Source organism: Oncorhynchus mykiss, chromosome 2, assembly GCF_013265735.2.
Source record: "Oncorhynchus mykiss isolate Arlee chromosome 2, USDA_OmykA_1.1, whole genome shotgun sequence".
In the NCBI taxonomy this organism is placed as follows: domain Eukaryota; kingdom Metazoa; phylum Chordata; class Actinopteri; order Salmoniformes; family Salmonidae; genus Oncorhynchus; species Oncorhynchus mykiss.
In genome coordinates, this window is record NC_048566.1 from 18,844,199 (window position 1) to 18,862,413 (window position 18,215).

General features: G+C 43.7%; 1 protein-coding gene across 2 annotated transcripts; it reads left to right on the plus strand.

Moving 5' to 3' along the window:
* Window positions 1-200: 200 nt before the first annotated feature.
* On the plus strand, window positions 201-8,602 carry LOC110534353 (mucin-17). Of its 2 annotated transcripts, none has more exons than XM_036940740.1 (3): window positions 201-299; window positions 3,296-5,903; window positions 7,577-8,602. In XM_036940740.1, exons 2-3 carry the CDS (start codon window positions 3,828-3,830, stop codon window positions 7,925-7,927), a joined length of 2,427 nt encoding a protein of 808 aa, XP_036796635.1. In that variant the 5' UTR covers window positions 201-299; window positions 3,296-3,827; the 3' UTR covers window positions 7,928-8,602. The 2 variants fall into 2 exon arrangements, with proteins under 2 accessions (XP_036796635.1, XP_036796631.1); XM_036940736.1 differs by lacking the exon at window positions 201-299 and adding an exon at window positions 553-1,061.
* The last annotated feature ends 9,613 nt before the right edge of the window (window positions 8,603-18,215 follow it).

Sequence of the window (18,215 nt, forward strand, 5' to 3'; positions counted from 1 at the left end):
TACTCAACATGGATTGAGTCTAGTCGGACCCAGAATTGTCCTTGCTATCCGGTATCCTCGGGACGTCTATACCCCCCCATTAAAGTTTACATTTGGTTAAGGGCTAAGGTTATGGTATGGGTAGGGGTTAAAGTTAGGACGGCCCAAGGATACGAAATAGCATTAACCGAAGCCGAATGCTGCGACACCATGAGCTCCCACCTCTCTCTGCTCGTGCAGCAGGCTGCGCGCAGAATCTCCACTCCTAACTAGTCCGCCTCTCATTCATATTTGGTCCTCCGGAAGTATCCACAGCTCGGGTAAGCCAGTGTCTATGCAGCGAGTGACTTATGGGTGGAGTATGTAGTTTATTATCCAGTTTTAAATGTATGGGCAGTATACCGGGCGCATCCCACACCTGTTATATTGACAAGTGTATGTCCAGACAATTAAGTTAGTGAAATAAATTACAATATGCCGGTAAAGTTTCCTACATCGCTTTTTCTGCCAGCGGTCGGGCTGCGCTCCCTACAGGGCTCGAACCCTCGACTTGTAAAATGGCTGGTTGTGGGTCCATAGACAGCAAGGGCAGTTATTACGGCAAAAATACCAACATAATTTAGACAAATACCGCGGCGTCATTCAAAATAAGTGAGCCGAATATATTACATTAAATGTAGTTAGCAAACATTGGCCCAGGTTCGAGTGTCGTGTCCATTGATGCGCAGTACATCCACAGATATGAAACAGGGTTTGGCTATTCGGACCTCGGACTGCGCGCAATGGCGTCTCCCATGAGCAGCGACACTTTTTATTCCAACATAAATACAGTACAAGGATGGATAAGGGTTCGAATGGAGGAAAACAAATATGATGTCGACCCAAACCCGTTGCCAGATATTTAACGAATGTCTTATTTTGTAATAGACTATGGCAGACAAATGAAATTCTGAAATCGAAAGAAAAAATGGGCTTTACCCCCGGATAGTATGATTTCGCTGACATCATGCTCTCTCGAACCCTCCACTGCAGACTGTCGCGTTCATTCTATGTGGTATATTGGCGACTTTGTTTAGAGCCCGGTAAGCAAATTATATAAAACCAGTGAAGTCCATAATAACAGCAAATGTAATGTAACATGTGCGTAATTTACGCATGCTGTGTTACATTTTTAAGATTGACACTCATAGCAATTAAGCATATCAGGTAATCAATGATTGTAGAACATGAGACCACACGCTGTAGCCTAAAACAAATCTCGCCTCAAGTTATTGAGATAATAGCAGGAATTGGAACCGATGATGATAATGTTGTCGATGATGACGATCATTGATGATGATGGTGACAATGTAATGGTGATAATGACAAGGTGGTGGTGGGGATGTTATGAAGGTGATGGGGATGATTTAACCTACAGTGCCTTCAGAAAGTATTCACACCCCTGGACTTTTGACACATTTTGTTGTTGTTACAAAGTGCGATTCAAATGGTTTTAATTGTCAGTTTCCCCCCCAACAATCTACACAAAATACTCTGTAATGTCAAAAGTGGAAGAAAAATTCAAATATGTTTTAAAATATATTTTTTAACAAATTCATGAAAAATAAAACACCAAAATATCTTGATTAAATAAGTATTCAACCCCCTGAGTTAATACATGTTAAAATCACCTTTGGCAGTGATTACAGCTGTGAGTGTTTCTGGGTAAGTCTCTAGGAGCTTTCCACACCTGGATTGTGCAACATTTGTCCATTATTCTTTTCAACATTCTTTAAACTTTGTCAAATTGGTTGTTGATCATTGCTAAATAACCATTTTCAGAGCTTGCCATAGATTTTCAAGCATATTTAAATCAAAACTGTAACTCGGACACTCAGGAACATTCACTATCTTCTTGGTAAGCAACTCCAGTGTAGATTTGGCCTTGTGTTTTTGGTTATTGTCCTGCTGAAAGGTGAATTCAAATCCCAGTGTCTGGTGGAAAGCAGACTGAACCAGGTTTTCCTATAGTATTTTGCCTGTGCTTAGTTCAATTCCGTAGCTGTTTTTATCCTGGAAAAACTCTGCAGTCCTTAACGATTACAAGCATACCCATAACATGATGCAGCCACCACTATGCTTGAAGATATGGAGAGTGGTACTCAGTAATGTGCCATTGTATTGGATTTGCCCCAAACATAACACTTTGTATCCAAGACAAAAAGTGAATTGCACATTTTTTGCAGTATAACCTTAGTGCCTTGTTGCAAACAGGATTCGTGTTTTGGAATATTTGTATTCTGCACAGGCTTCCTTCTTTTCACTCTGTCAATTAGGTTAGGATTGTCGAGTAGCTACAATGTTGTTGATCCATCCTCACTTTTCTCCTATCACAGCTATTCAACTCTGTAACTGTTTTAAAGTCACCATTGGCCTCATGGTGAAATCTCCGGCAACTGAGTTAGAAAGGACGCCTGTATCTTTGTAGTGACTGGGTGTATTGATATACCATCCAAAGTGTAATTAATAACTTCACAATGCTCAAAGGGATTTTTTTGTACCCATTTACTAATAGATGCCCTTTGCGAGGCATTGGAAAACTTCCCTGGTATTTGTGGTTGAATCTGTGTTTGAAATTCACTGCTCGACTGAGGGACCTTACAGATCATTGGGGTACAGAGATGAGGTAGTCATTCATGTTAAAAACTATTATTGCACGGAGAGTGAGTCCATGCAATTTATTATGTGACCTGTTAAGCAATGTTTTACTCCTGGACTTATTTAGGCTTGCCATAACCAAGGGATTGAATACTTATTGACTCAAGACATTTCAGCTTTTCATTTTTAATGAATTTGTAAAACTTTTGAAATACATAATTCCACTTGGACATTATGGGGTATTGTGTGGTAGGCCGGTGACAAAAATATCTACATTTAACCCATTTTCAATTCAGGCTGTAACACAACAAAATGTGGAAAAGGTTGAAGGGTGTGAATACTTCCTGAAGGCCCTGTTTTTGAAGTAAAACAAGAATAGGAGTTTAAGAAATTCATAATAGCCTATTTAGTCTATGTGAATAGTTTGAGTCTAGGCATATTTCATTATGCACAATGAAAGAACAAGTAAGATATTCTAACAACATGAAACTAATTTAATCAACTTCCTAATTTTGCTGCTCTGATATCCTGTGAAACAGCATAAAGACACCTGGCCACCTCAGGACATCTTTCTTATCAATGAAGCCTATAGTCATTTGATTGACAAGTCCTCTTATTATTTGAATGTAATAATTAATCTCTTGTTAAGATGATAAAATGTTGAATCCCCATTTTACAGATTCAGGCATGTTCCAAAATGGATTCTCAACAGACAGGGGCTCTGACCAATGGTGGCTCAGATGACAGGAGTGTCGGCCAATCCTTGAAGAGACTGGGGACTGTGCCAGAGATCCATGAGGAGCCAGTGGACTCCTTGATCTTATCCTGCCCACCAGGTAACCTCCAATAATGCTCCCTTAAACAGGTGTACTCCAGTACAGGTTTCCAATCATAACCTTTTTAGGCCAAACGAGGAGGGGCTGGGAGAGCGCCAGATGTGAGCGGGACACAGCCAGCATTACAGGAAGCAGTTGAACCCTGCGGGCTCAACCAACCAATCACAGTCTCCTGGTGTGTGCGATCAACCAATCAGAGTCAAATCAGACGTTCCTGGATTGTGCAACAGGCCAATCACAGACTCTGCAGCTCTCAGCTCTACCAAAGACGTGTCTCCCTCTGATTCTAAAGGGAGTACGTTAGAAGCCAGAGCTGTTTGGTCTGGGACCAGTTGAAATGCCCTGACCTCCACTACTGTGACTGGTACGGGTCAGATGGAGGATGTGTGTGTTGAAGAGATAAAACACACGGAGGAGCCTCTCTATAGGATGGAGACAGAAGAGAGGGATGAGAGGAGAGATGGAGAGAGTGATGTTACACAACACAGGAATGGTAGTCCTATTGTCCCTGAAACGCCTCTCATCTCTGACACAGCCAAGACAGAGAGGGATGGAGGGATAAGGGGAGAGAAAGAAAGGAAAGATAGAGAGGATGAGAGAGTGATCCCTCTTTTCCTACCCCCTAGTCGATGTCATGGTGGAAAAGAGAGACCGGGAGAGGATAGAGGAGAGAGAGCAGAGGCAGGGAAAGGAGTTTGGGGGAGAAGAGAGGAAGAGGAGGGAGAAGTATTGGATCTGAGCTTCCCTAAAAAGAGAGAGATTAAAGAGAGGAGCCTTTGGCATGAGAGCTCACTGCTTATGGAGGTAGATGAGGTAGAGGGGGATGGAGATAGGGACATAGTAGAGGAAGATGATGGCGATGATGAAGAGGATTCTATATTGAGAATGGATGGAGCTGACATTTTGGGGGGACCTCTCTTGTCTCCCTTGTTTTTCTCTACCTCCGTTTTCACCTCCCTCTCTTCCATAGACTCTGAAAGTGAAGGTCTTCTCCTGATAGATGACCAGGGTATTCCATACACACTCACCCCTGAGGGGCACAAAGTTCCCCAAATGGACTCTTCCAGGCCAGACAACCCCCCCTCAAGCCAGCCAAAGGTGCAGTCCAGCACATTGGAGGTAGAGGATGACAGGTTGTCTCATATAACCACAGCAGGGGTCACTTACCTCAGCCAAAGTTTAGTAAAAACTCCACACACACACAAGGAAAACACATGTCCCGCTCCTGTTACATCTATGAAACCCTCACAGAAGTCAGAACTTCTAAACAATACAGAACACTCAAAGAACCCAGAACTCTCACAGAATGCGGAACCCCCTAAGGTTTTAGATTCAGGTGTGAAATCTGTTAGTGAGGCTAGTGCTGCTGTTTCCCAACCCTCTGGTTCTGCTGTACACCTCCAACCCCCTCAGCCCATCCAGATCCTGACTAACCCCTCCTCCAACACCCCCATCCTCCTCTTCTCCTCCTCCCCCCAGCACTCCTCCATTCCCCTAACCAAGACTGATACCAACCCAGGCCTCCTGGCCTTCTCTCTCCCCCTCTCCCTCACCCAAAACACTCCCAGTGCCTCCACCTCTATGTTCCTTCTCCTCTCCTCCTCCACCACCTCTTCCTTTGGTCAGTCTTTCTCTACCTCCACCCCCATTGCTCTTATTGACCGCTCCACCGGTCAGCTCTCCCAAATCACTGCCTCCTCTTCATCCCCTCTTTCTCTCTCTCTCTCTTCTGGTCAGCTTGCCACATCAGGGTCATCCCTCCCTGCCAATCCCTCCCACCCAGTTAATATATCGACACCCAACAACTCCCCTACCATCCTATCAAGAGAGAGTCCCATCGTTAACCCTCCCGCCCCCCTGACCTCCCCCTCTGTGGTCTCCTCCCCTCCCTCCAAGCAGACCAGTGCTGATGGCAGTTCTAAAGCAGTTCTACTCAGCTCACCTCCTCACAAACACACTGAACCAAACTGTTGTGACCCCAACACCGATAATCAGTCACTATCTACTGAAGAAACCCAAATGGAGTCTGTCCCAAATGGGTCATCTCCTACTAAAACCTCTCCCCTTACACACCTGCAATCACCTTCTCTGTCCTTTGACTTCCGTTTGGAGGCATCCGACCAATCAAAAGCCCCAGAGTCAAAGCACACCTCCCTCCCATGGGACGACCATCTCTACTTCTCCTCTGCCACCGCTCCTCCCTCCCCTCCCCTTGCCCCCATCTTCCCCTCCAGCGGACCCAGGAACCTGAACCCCCTGGACCCTCTGGACCCCCTTTCCCCAGCCTCCTCTCCCTCCTCTGGGCCACGAAGGGTCCTCTACTGCCCTCTCTGCCCCAGGATCTTCTACTACCTGTCTGACCTGGAGCGTCACTCCATCACCCACTCTCAGAACAAACCCCATGTCTGCCTGCAGTGTGGCAAGGCCTTCAAACGCTCCAGCCATTTGCAGGTGAGCTCAGTTGTTAATAAATGTTTGAATTGTGGTGTGGTGATTTGGTGGGTTCATGATGACATATTGTTTTGAAATCAAATCAAATTTAATTTGTCACATGCGCCGAATACAACAGGTGTTTCACCTTTCACCTTACAGTGAAATGCTTACATACAAGCCCCTAACCAACAATGCAGTTTTTATAAAGAAATAAAATAAGAAATAAAAGTAACAAATAAATAAAGAGCAGCAGTAAAATAAGGGTGTATGGTACAGATGTAATTGAGGTAATATGTACATGTAGGTAGAGTTATTAAAGTGACTATGCATAGAAAATAACAGAGAGTAGCAGCATTGTAAAAGGGGGGGGGGGGGGGGGTGGGCAATGCAAATAGTCTGGGTAGCCATTTGATTAGATGTTCAGGAGTCTTATGGCTTGGGGGTAGAAGCTGTTTAAAAGCCTCTTGGACCTAGACATGGTGCCACAGTACCACTTGCCATGTGGTAGAAGAGAGAACAGTCTGACTGGGTTGGCTGGAGTCTTTGACAAATTTTAGGGCCTTCCTCTGATACTGCCCGGTATAGAGGTCCTGGTTGGCAGGAAGCTTGGCCACAGTGCTCTATTGGGCCATACGCACTATCCTCTGTAGTGCCTTGCAGTCGGAGGCCGAGCAGTTGCCATACCAGGCAGTGATGCAACCAGTCAAGATGCTCTCGATGGTGCAGCTGTAGAACCTTTTGAGGATCTGAGGACCCATGCCAAATCTTTTTAGTCTCCTGAGGGGGAATAGGCATTGTCGTGCCCTCTTCACAACTGTCTTGGTGTTTGTACCATGATAGTTTGTTGGTGATGTGGAGACCAAGGAACTTGATGCTCTCAACCTGCTCCACTACAGCCCGTCGATGAGAATGGGGGCGTGCTCGGTCCTCCTTTTCCTGTAGTCCACAATCATCTCCTTTGACTTTATCACGTTGAGGGAGAGGTTGTTGTCCTGGCACCACACGGCCAGACCTCCCTATAGGCTGTCTCGTCGTTGTTGGTGATCAGGCCTACCACTGTTTTGTCATCGGCAAACTTAATGATGATGTTGGAGTCGTGCCTGGCCATGCAGTCAAGAGTGAACAGAGATTACAGGAGGGCCCCTGTGTTGATGATCAGTGTGGCGGCTGTGATGTTACCTATTCTTACCACCTGGGGGCGGCCCGTCAGGAAGTTCAGGATCCAGTTGCAGAGGGAGGTGTTTAGTCCCAGGGTCCTTAGCTTAGTGATGAGCTTTGTGGGCACTATGGTGTTGAATGCTGAGCCGTAGTCAATGAATAGCATTGATGTTCCTTTTGTCCAGGTGGGAAAGGGCAGTGTGGAGTGCAATAGAGGTGGGAAAGGGCAGGATCTGAAATGGTGGTATGCAAATTGGAGTGGGTCTATGGTTTCTTGGATAATGGTGTTGATGTGAGCCATGACCAGCCTTTCAAAGCACTTCATAGCTACAGTCGTGAGTGCTACTGGTTGGTAGTCATTTAGGCAGGTTACCTGTTTTGATTGTGTTTGAAGTGGAACTAGGTCCTTTGTGTCAGATTTCATCTTGTAATGACTGCTATGTAATAAGTAGGTATAAACATATCATAATATATGAACATGAATGTATAGTATTATCTAACAAACGTGACCCTCGTCCTTTGACCCTGTACAGAGACACAAGCACATTCACACGGGCGAGAGGAACTTTGTGTGCCCCATCTGCTCCAAGCGTTTCAGGGAGGCGGGCGAGCTGCAGCGCCATCAGAGGGTACACACAGGAGAGAAGCCCTACCAGTGCCCGCTGTGCCACACACGCTTCGCCGAGCGCAACACCCTGCGTCGACACACCAGACGCAAACACCCTTACCACCAGGCAGCTATGGAGATGCTGTCCGAGAGAGGAGCAGGGGGAGGAGGAAGAGAAGGCGGGGATGGAGATGAGGGCACAGAAGAATGGTATAGTTCCACTGTGTCCAACTTGGACAACTCTGACTCTGAACCAGATTCTGAGGTCATTTCCTGAGGCTGATCCTCTTGAATAAAGGAAAGGAGAAGAGGAGAAGAGGAGAAGGAGGAGGAGAAGAAGGAGGAGGAGGAAGAGGAGAAGGAGGAGGAGGAAGAGGAGAAGGAGGAGGAGGTAGAGAAGGCGAAGGAGGAGGAAGAGGAGAAGGAGAAGGAGAGCAAAGATGGTGTAGTTTCACTGTGTTCGACTTGGACAACTCTTGACACTGAAAGGGATTGAAAATGACTTTTGAATGATAAGTATCAGAACGGTACTTTCCAATGAGAACATTGGTTATATTTATTTATTAATTTCTCTTGAATGTATTTTATTTCCATTTCCTTACAGGGTCTGAAATGATCACTGATCTCATAAACCATTTCCCATCAAGTATTCCTTCGATTTTCGTCATTTCCACAACTATAGGGCGGAAAATGTTAATGGACATTCTAAAAAATGTCCATCCTGCTATAACAATACTTTTGCACTACCAAAGTACAAACAATTATGTTGTAAAAAGCGCTGTCGCAATGTTTTATTGTAAAATTGTTCTTTTTTCTTTTACCCCTTTTTTTCGTGGTATCCAATTGTTTTTAGTAGCTACTATCTTGTCTCATCGCTACAACTCCCGTACGGGCTCGAAAGAGACGAAGATTGAAAGTCATGCGTCCTCCAATACACAACCCAACCAAGCCGCACTGCCTCTTAACACAGCGCGCATCCAACCCGGAAGCCAGCCGCACCAATGTGTCGGAGGAAACACCGTGCACCTGGCAACCTTGGTTAGGGCACACTGCGCCCGGCCTGCCACAGGAGTTGCTGGTGCGCGATGAGACAAGGACATCCCTACCTGCCAAGCCCTCCCTAACCCGGCACCCTTAACCACTGCGCCACCCGGGAGGCCCCCTGTTCTTTATTACTATATTTTTTTATTCTCTTGTGGGAGCTGTACTTATTATTGAGTGAGATTATTTAACTTTCTTACTATTAAAGACACTGTCGTTTGCACTTTTGAAAAGTGGATTATGTGTTCAAATGTGAGAACAATAGCCTCCAATTTGTCCTTCTGACATGGTTTTTACGTTGTGATTTCTGCTGCCTATGCCTTCAAAACAAGGTGCCCTAATTTGTTAAATGCATAGAACAGAATTCTGACCACTTATTTATTGTTGCTGATTGCACCACTGATGCAATTGAAGCTTATGATAAATGCCCATCATGTTAACTTACTGTATTTCAGTTAAACCTCCCTGTGTGTGTACAGTGCCTTCAGAAAGTGTTCATACACCTTGAGTTATTTCACATTTTGTTGTGTTACGGCCTGAATAAAACAATGTATTAAAAATATTATTTTCTCATACACACAATACCCCATAATGAAAAAGTGAAAACATGTTTTGAGAAATGTTTGCAAGTGTATTGAAAATGAAAAACATAAATATCTAATTTACATAAGTATTCACACACCTGAGTCAATACATGTTGGAATGACCTTTAGCAGTGATTACAGCTGTGAGTCTTTCTGGGTCTCTTAGAGCTTTGCACACCTGGATTCTACAACATTTGCACACTATTATTTTTACAATTCAAGCTCTGTCAAGTTGGTTGTTGATCATTACTAGATAGACATGTTCTCTTGCCGTAGATTTTCAAGCCGATTTAAGTCAAAACTGTAACTAGGCTTCTCAGGAACATTCAATGTTGTCTTGGTAAGCAACCCCAGAGTATATTTTCCTTGTGTTTTAGGTTATTGTCCTGCTGAAAGGTGAATTTGTCTCCCAGTATCTGCTGGGAAGAAGACTGAACCAGGTATTCCTCTAGGATTTTGCCTGTGCTTAAGTTTATATCCTGAATAAAAAAAAGTGTTATGTTTGGGGCAAATCAAACACAGTACATCAGAGTACCACTCTTTAAGTCCATTCAACTTATTTTGTGACTATGCTAAGCAAATTTATAACTCCTGAACTTATTTAGGCTTGCCTCAACAAAGGGGTTGAATACTTATTGACTCAAGACATTTCAGCTTTTCATATTTTATTACTTAAATTAATTTTGGAAAAACACAATTCCACTTTGACATTATGAGGCCAGTGACACAAAATCAAAATTTAATTGATTTTAAATTCAGGCTGTAACACAACAAAATGTGGAAAAAGTGAAAGGGTGTGAATACTTCCTGAATGCACTGTACCTACATTGTATATTACAAGATTTGTGCATGGTATTCCTGGCATCCTTCACTAGTCTCCTCTCCTTCAGGACCATCCATCAAATCCTGTCAGATCAGTAGTCATGGAGAAATGGAAACAAGGGCATTAAGTGAATCAAGTTAAATACAAGTTTAATACGTGATTAACTTTAATTATTTTGGGCCAAGTGTCGATCTATTAAGATAATGCATTTTATTTTTTAATGACGTTGACATCATTCAACGTGAAATCCACTCAGGCCTTTCTGTCCTGGTCTCTGTGGTAGCTGATATATGTGCTAGGTTTGTGACCTGTGGAGTTGGGATGTTTCCAGGGGCGAATTGGGTTTGTAAGGCAGGCTTCAGTTTGTTTCTCCTACTTCCCACAATTTTCTGTTCCATTAAGTTCTTCTTTCGGCCAATAGAACCTCGCTGACGGTACATCATTAAATGGTGTATCTCCAAAATGACCTGACTGAATCTGTACCCTGCATCATCAGGGTAAGGTTCATTATTACTGACAAGGACCAAACTATTACTGCTGAACAGGACCATACGATTGGTACTGAACAGGACCATACAATTAATACTAACCAGGACCATACCATTCCTACTGACCAGGATCATGCCATTACTACTGGCCAGGACCATACAGTTATTACTGACCAGGACCATACCATTACTACTGACCAAGACCATAGCATTATTACTGACTAAGACCATACCATTACTACTGACCAGGATCATACCATTACTACTGACCAAGACCATAGCATTATTACTGACTAAGACCATACCATTACTACTGACCAGGATCATACCATTACTACTGACCAAGACCATAGCATTATTACTGACTAAGACCATACCATTACTACTCGCCAGGACCATACCATTACTACTGACCAGGACCATACCATTACTACTGACCAGGACCACACCATTATTACTAACTAAGACGAAACCATTCCTACTGACCTGGACCATACCATTTCTACTGACCAGGACTATACCATTACTGCTGAACAGGACAAAACCATTACTGCTGACCCAGACCATACCAATACTGCTGACCCGGACCATACTGTTGCTACTGACGAGGACCATACCATTACTACTGACCAGGACTATATACCATTACTCCTGACCAGGACCATACCATTACGACTGATCAGGTTTTTAACATTACTGCTGACCAGGACCATACCATTACTCCTGACCATGACCATACCACTACTACTGACCAAGACTATACCATTACTACTGACCAGGACCATACCATTACTACTGACGAAGACCATACCATTACGACTGACCATGATTTTAACATTACTGTTGACCAGTAGCATACTGTTACTATTGACCAGGACGATACCATTACTTCTGACCAAGACTATACCATTACTACTGACCAGGAACATACCATACCATTACTACTGACCAGGAACATACCATACCATCACTTCTGACCAGGACAATACCATTACAACTGACCAGGACCATACCATTAAAACTGACCAAGACCATACCAGTATTACTGACCAGGATTTTAACATTTCTGCTGGCCAGGACCATACCATTACTGCTGAATTGGATCATACCATTACTACTGACCAGGACCAAACCATTACTACTGACCAGGACCATATACCAATTCAATTGACCTGGACCATAACATTACTACTGACCAGAACTATACAATTAATTCTGACCAGGACCATAAAATTACTACTGACAAGGACCATAACATTACTACTGACAGGCGTTTAACATCCCTGCTTGCCGGGACCATACCATTACTGATGACCAGGACCATACCATTACTACTGACCAGGACCATATACCATTTCTATTGACCTGGACCATATCATTACTGCTGAATCGGACCATACCATTACTACTGACATGGACCATAGCATTACTGCTGACCAGGACCATATACCATTGCTACTGACCAGGACCATAACATTACTACTGGCCCAGACCATAGCAATACTGCTGACCCGGTCCATACCATTACTTCTGACCAGGACCATACCGTTACTTCTGACCCAGACCGTACCATTACTACTGACCAGGACCACACCATTATTACTAACTAAGACGAAACCATTACTACTGACCAGGACCATACCATTATTACTAATTAAGACCATACCATTACTGCTGATCAGGACCATACCATTACTACTGACCAGTACCATACCATTACTACTGATCAAGACTATACCATTACTACTGACCAGGGCCATACCATTACTGCTGACCAGGAATATACCGTTAATTCTGACCCGGACCGTACCATTACTACTGACCAGGACCATACCATTACTGCTGACAAGGACCATACCATTACTACTGACCAGGACCATACAATTACTACTGACCAGGACCATACCATACCATTACTACTGACCAGGACCATACCATTACTGCTGACCAGGACCATACCATTACTACTGACCAAGACTATACCATTACTACTGACCAGGAGCATACAATTAATACTGACCAGGATTTTAATATTACTGCTGACCAGGACCATACCATTACTACTGGCCGGGACCATAACATTACTACTGACCAAGACTATACCATTACTACTGACCAGGATTTTAACATTACTGCTGATCATACCATGCCATTACTTCTGACCAGGACCATACCATTACTGCTGACCAGGAGCATACCATTACTACTGACCAGGACCATACCATTTCTATTGACCTGGACCATACCATTTCTACTGACCAGGACTATACCATTACTGCTGAACAGGACAAAACCATTACTGCTGACCCAGACCATACCAATACTGCTGACCCGGACCATACTGTTGCTATTGACGAGGACCATACCATTACTACTGACCAGGACTATATACCATTACTACTGACCAGGACTATATACCTTTACTCCTGACCAGGACCATACCATTACGACTGATCAGGTTTTTAACATTACTGCTGACCAGGACCATACCATTACTCCTGACCATGACCATACCACTACTACTGACCAAGACTATACCATTACTACTGACCTGGACCATAACATTACTACTGACCAGAACTATACCATTACTTCTGACCAGGAACATAATATTACTACTGACCAGGCGTTTAACATCACTGCTTGCCAGGATCATACCATTACTCCTGAGTAGGACTATACCATTACTTCTGACCAGGACCATACCGTTACTTATGACCCGGACCGTACCATTACTACTGACCAGGACCACACCATTACTACTGACCAGGACCACACCATTATTACTAATTAAGACCATACCATTACTACTGACCAGTACTATACCATTACTACTGATCAAGACTATACCATTACTACTGACCAGGACCATACCATTACTGCTGACCAGGAATATACCGTTAATTCTGACCCGGACCGTACCATTACTACTGACCAGGACCATATCATACCATTACTAGTGACCAGGACCATACCATTACTGCTGACAAGGACCATACCATTTCTATTGACCAGGACCATACCATTACTGCTGACCAGGACCATACCATGACTACTGACCAGGACCATACCATTACTACTGACCAAGACTATACCATTACTGCTGACAAGGAGCATACCATTACTACTGACCAGGACCATACCATTTCTATTGACCTGGACCATACCATTTCTACTGACCCAGACCATACCAATACTGCTGACCCGGACCATACTGTTGCTACTGACGAGGACCATACCATTACTACTGACCAGGAATATATACCATTACTCCTGACTAGGACTATACCATTACTTCTGACCAGGACCATACCGTTACTTCTGACCCGGACCGTACCATTACTACTGACCAGGACCACACCATTATTACTAACTAAGACGAAACCATTACTACTGACCAGGACCATACCATTACTACTGACCAGGACCACACCATTATTACTAATTAAGACTATACCATTACTGCTGATCAGGACCATACCATTACTGCTGACCAGGGATATACCGTTAATTCTGACCCGGACCGTACCATTACTACTGACCAGGACCATATCATACCATTACTAGTGACCAGGACCATACCATTACTGCTGACAAGGACCATACCATTTCTATTGACCAGGACCATACCATTACTGCTGACCACCAGGACCATACCATACCATTACTACTGACCAGTACCATACCATTACTACTGATCAAGACTATACCATTTCTATTGACCAGGACCATACCATTACTACTGACCAGGACCATATCATACCATGACTACTGACCAGGACCATACCATTACTACTGACCAAGACTATACCATTACTGCTGACAAGGAGCATACCATTACTACTGACCAGGACCATACCATTTCTATTGACCTGGACCATACCATTTCTACTGACCCAGACCATACCAATACTGCTGACCCGGACCATACTGTTGCTACTGACGAGGACCATACCATTACTACTGACCAGGAATATATACCATTACTACTGACCAGGACCATACCATTACGACTGATCAAGTTTTTAACATTACTGCTGACCAGGACCATACCATTACTCCTGACCATGACCATACCACTACTACTGACCAAGACTATAACATTACTACTGACCAGAACTATACCATTACTTCTGACCAGGAACATAATATTACTACTGACCAGGCGTTTAACATCACTGCTTGCCAGGATCATACCATTACTCCTGACTAGGACTATACCATTACTTCTGACCAGGACCATACCGTTACTTCTGACCCGGACCGTACCATTACTACTGACCAGGACCACACCATTATTACTAACTAAGACGAAACCATTACTACTGACCAGGACCATACCATTACTACTGACCAGGACCACACCATTATTACTAATTAAGACTATACCATTACTAGTGACCAGGACCATACCATTACTGCTGACAAGGACCATACCATTTCTATTGACCAGGACCATACCATTACTGCTGACCACCAGGACCATACCATACCATTACTACTGACCAGTACCATACCATTACTACTGATCAAGACTATACCATTACTACTGACCAGGACCATACCATTACTGCTGACCAGGAATATACCGTTAATTCTGACCCGGACCGTACCATTACTACTGAAGGACCATATCATACCATTACTAATGACCAGGACCATACCATTACTGCTGACCAGGACCATACCATTACTACTGACCAAGACTATACCATTACTACTGAACAGGACCATACAATTACTACTGACCAGGACCATACCATACCATTACTACTGACCAGGACCATACCATTACTGCTGACCAGGACCATACCATTACTACTGACCAAGACTATACCATTACTACTGACCAGGAGCATACAATTAATACTGACCAGGATTTTAATATTACTGCTGACCAGGACCATACCATTACTACTGGCCTGGACCATAACATTACTACTGACCAAGACTATACCATTACTACTGACCAGGATTTTAACATTACTGCTGACCATACCATGCCATTACTTCTGTCCAGGACCATACCATTACTGCTGACCAGGAGCATACCATTACTACTGACCAGGACCATACCATTTCTATTGACCTGGACCATACCATTTCTACTGACCAGGACTATACCATTACTGCTGAACAGGACAAAACCATTACTGCTGACCCAGACCATACCAATACTGCTGACCCGGACCATACTGTTGCTACTGACGAGGACCATACCATTACTACTGACCAGGACTATATACCATTACTACTGACCAGGACTATATACCATTACTCCTGACCAGGACCATACCATTACGACTGATCAGGTTTTTAACATTACTGCTGTCCAGGACCATACCATTATTCCTGACCATGACCATACCACTACTACTGACCAAGACTATACCATTACCACAGACCAGCACCATACAATTACTGCAGACCAGGACCATACCATTACTACTGACGAAGACCATACCATTACGACTGACCATGATTTTAACATTACTTCTGACCAGTAGCATACTGTTACTATTGACCAGGACGATACCATTACTTCTGACCAAGACTATACCATTACTACTGACCAGGAACATACCATACTATCACTTCTGACCAGGACTATACCATTACTGCTGACCAGGACAATACCGTTACTTCTGACCCGTACCGTACCATTACTACTGACCAGGACCACACCGTTATTACTAACTAAGACGAAACCATTACTGCTGACCAGGACCATACCATTACTGCTGATCAGGACCATACATTACTGCTGATCAGGACCATACCATTACTGCTGATCAGGACCATACATTACTGCTGATCAGAACTATACCATTACTTCTGGCCAGGAACATAATATTACTACTGATCAGAACTATACCATTACTTCTGACCAGGAACATAATTTTACTACTTACCAGGCGTTTAACATCACTGCTTGCCAGGATCATACCATTACTCCTGACTAGGACTATACCATTACTTCTGACCAGGACCATACCATTACTACTGACCCAGACCATAACAATACTTCTGACCCGGTCCATACCCTTACTACTGACCAGGACTATACCATTATTACTGACCAGGACCATACCATTACTACTGACCAGCACCATACCATTACTACTGACCAGGAACATAATATTACTACTGACCAGGACCATACCATTACTACTGATCAGAACTATACCATTACTTCTGACCAGGAACATAATATTACTACTTACCAGGCGTTTAACATCATTGCTTGCCAGGATCATACCATTACTCCTGACTAGGACCATACCATTATTACTGACCAGGACCATAGCATTATTGCTGACCCAGACCATACCAATACTGCTGAGCCGGACCATACCGATGCTACTGACCAGGACCATACCATTTTTACTGACGAGGACCATAGCATTACTACTGACCAGGACCATACCATACCATTACCACAGACCAGCACCATACCATTACTGCAGACCAGGACCATGCCATTACTACTGACGAAGACCATACCATTACGACTGACCATGATTTTAACATTACTGCTGACCAGTAGCATACTGTTACTATTGACCAGGACGATACCATTACTTCTGACCAAGACTATACCATTACTACTGACCAGGAACATACCATACCATCACTACTGACCAGGAACATACCATACCATCACTTCTGACCAGGACAATACCATTACTGCTGACCAGGACCATACCATTAAAACTGACCATGACCATACCACTACTACTGACCAAGACTATACCATTACCACAGACCAGCACCATACAATTACTGCAGACCAGGACCATACCATTACTACTGACGAAGACCATACCATTACGACTGACCATGATTTTAACATTACTTCTGACCAGTAGCATACTGTTACTATTGACCAGGACGATACCATTACTTCTGACCAAGACTATACCATTACTGCTGACCAGGACAATACCGTTACTTCTGACCCGTACCGTACCATTACTACTGACCAGGACCACACCGTTATTACTAACTAAGACGAAACCATTACTGCTGACCAGGACCATACCATTACTGCTGATCAGGACCATAAATTACTGCTGATCAGGACCATACCATTACTGCTGATCAGGACCATACATTACTGCTGATCAGAACTATACCATTACTTCTGGCCAGGAACATAATATTACTACTGATCAGAACTATACCATTACTTCTGACCAGGAACATAATATTACTACTTGCCAGGCGTTTAACATCACTGCTTGCCAGGATCATACCATTACTCCTGACCCAGACCATAACAATACTTCTGACCCGGTCCATACCCTTACTACTGACCAGGACTATACCATTATTACTGACCAGGACCATACCATTACTACTGACCAGGACCATACCATTACTACTGACCAGGAACATAATATTACTACTGACCAGGACCATACCATTACTACTGATCAGAACTATACCATTACTTCTGACCAGGAACATAATATTACTACTTACCAGGCGTTTAACATCACTGCTTGCCAGGATCATACCATTACTCCTGACTAGGACCATACCATTATTACTGACCAGGACCATAGCATTATTGCTGACCCAGACCATACCAATACTGCTGAGCCGGACCATACCGATGCTACTGAC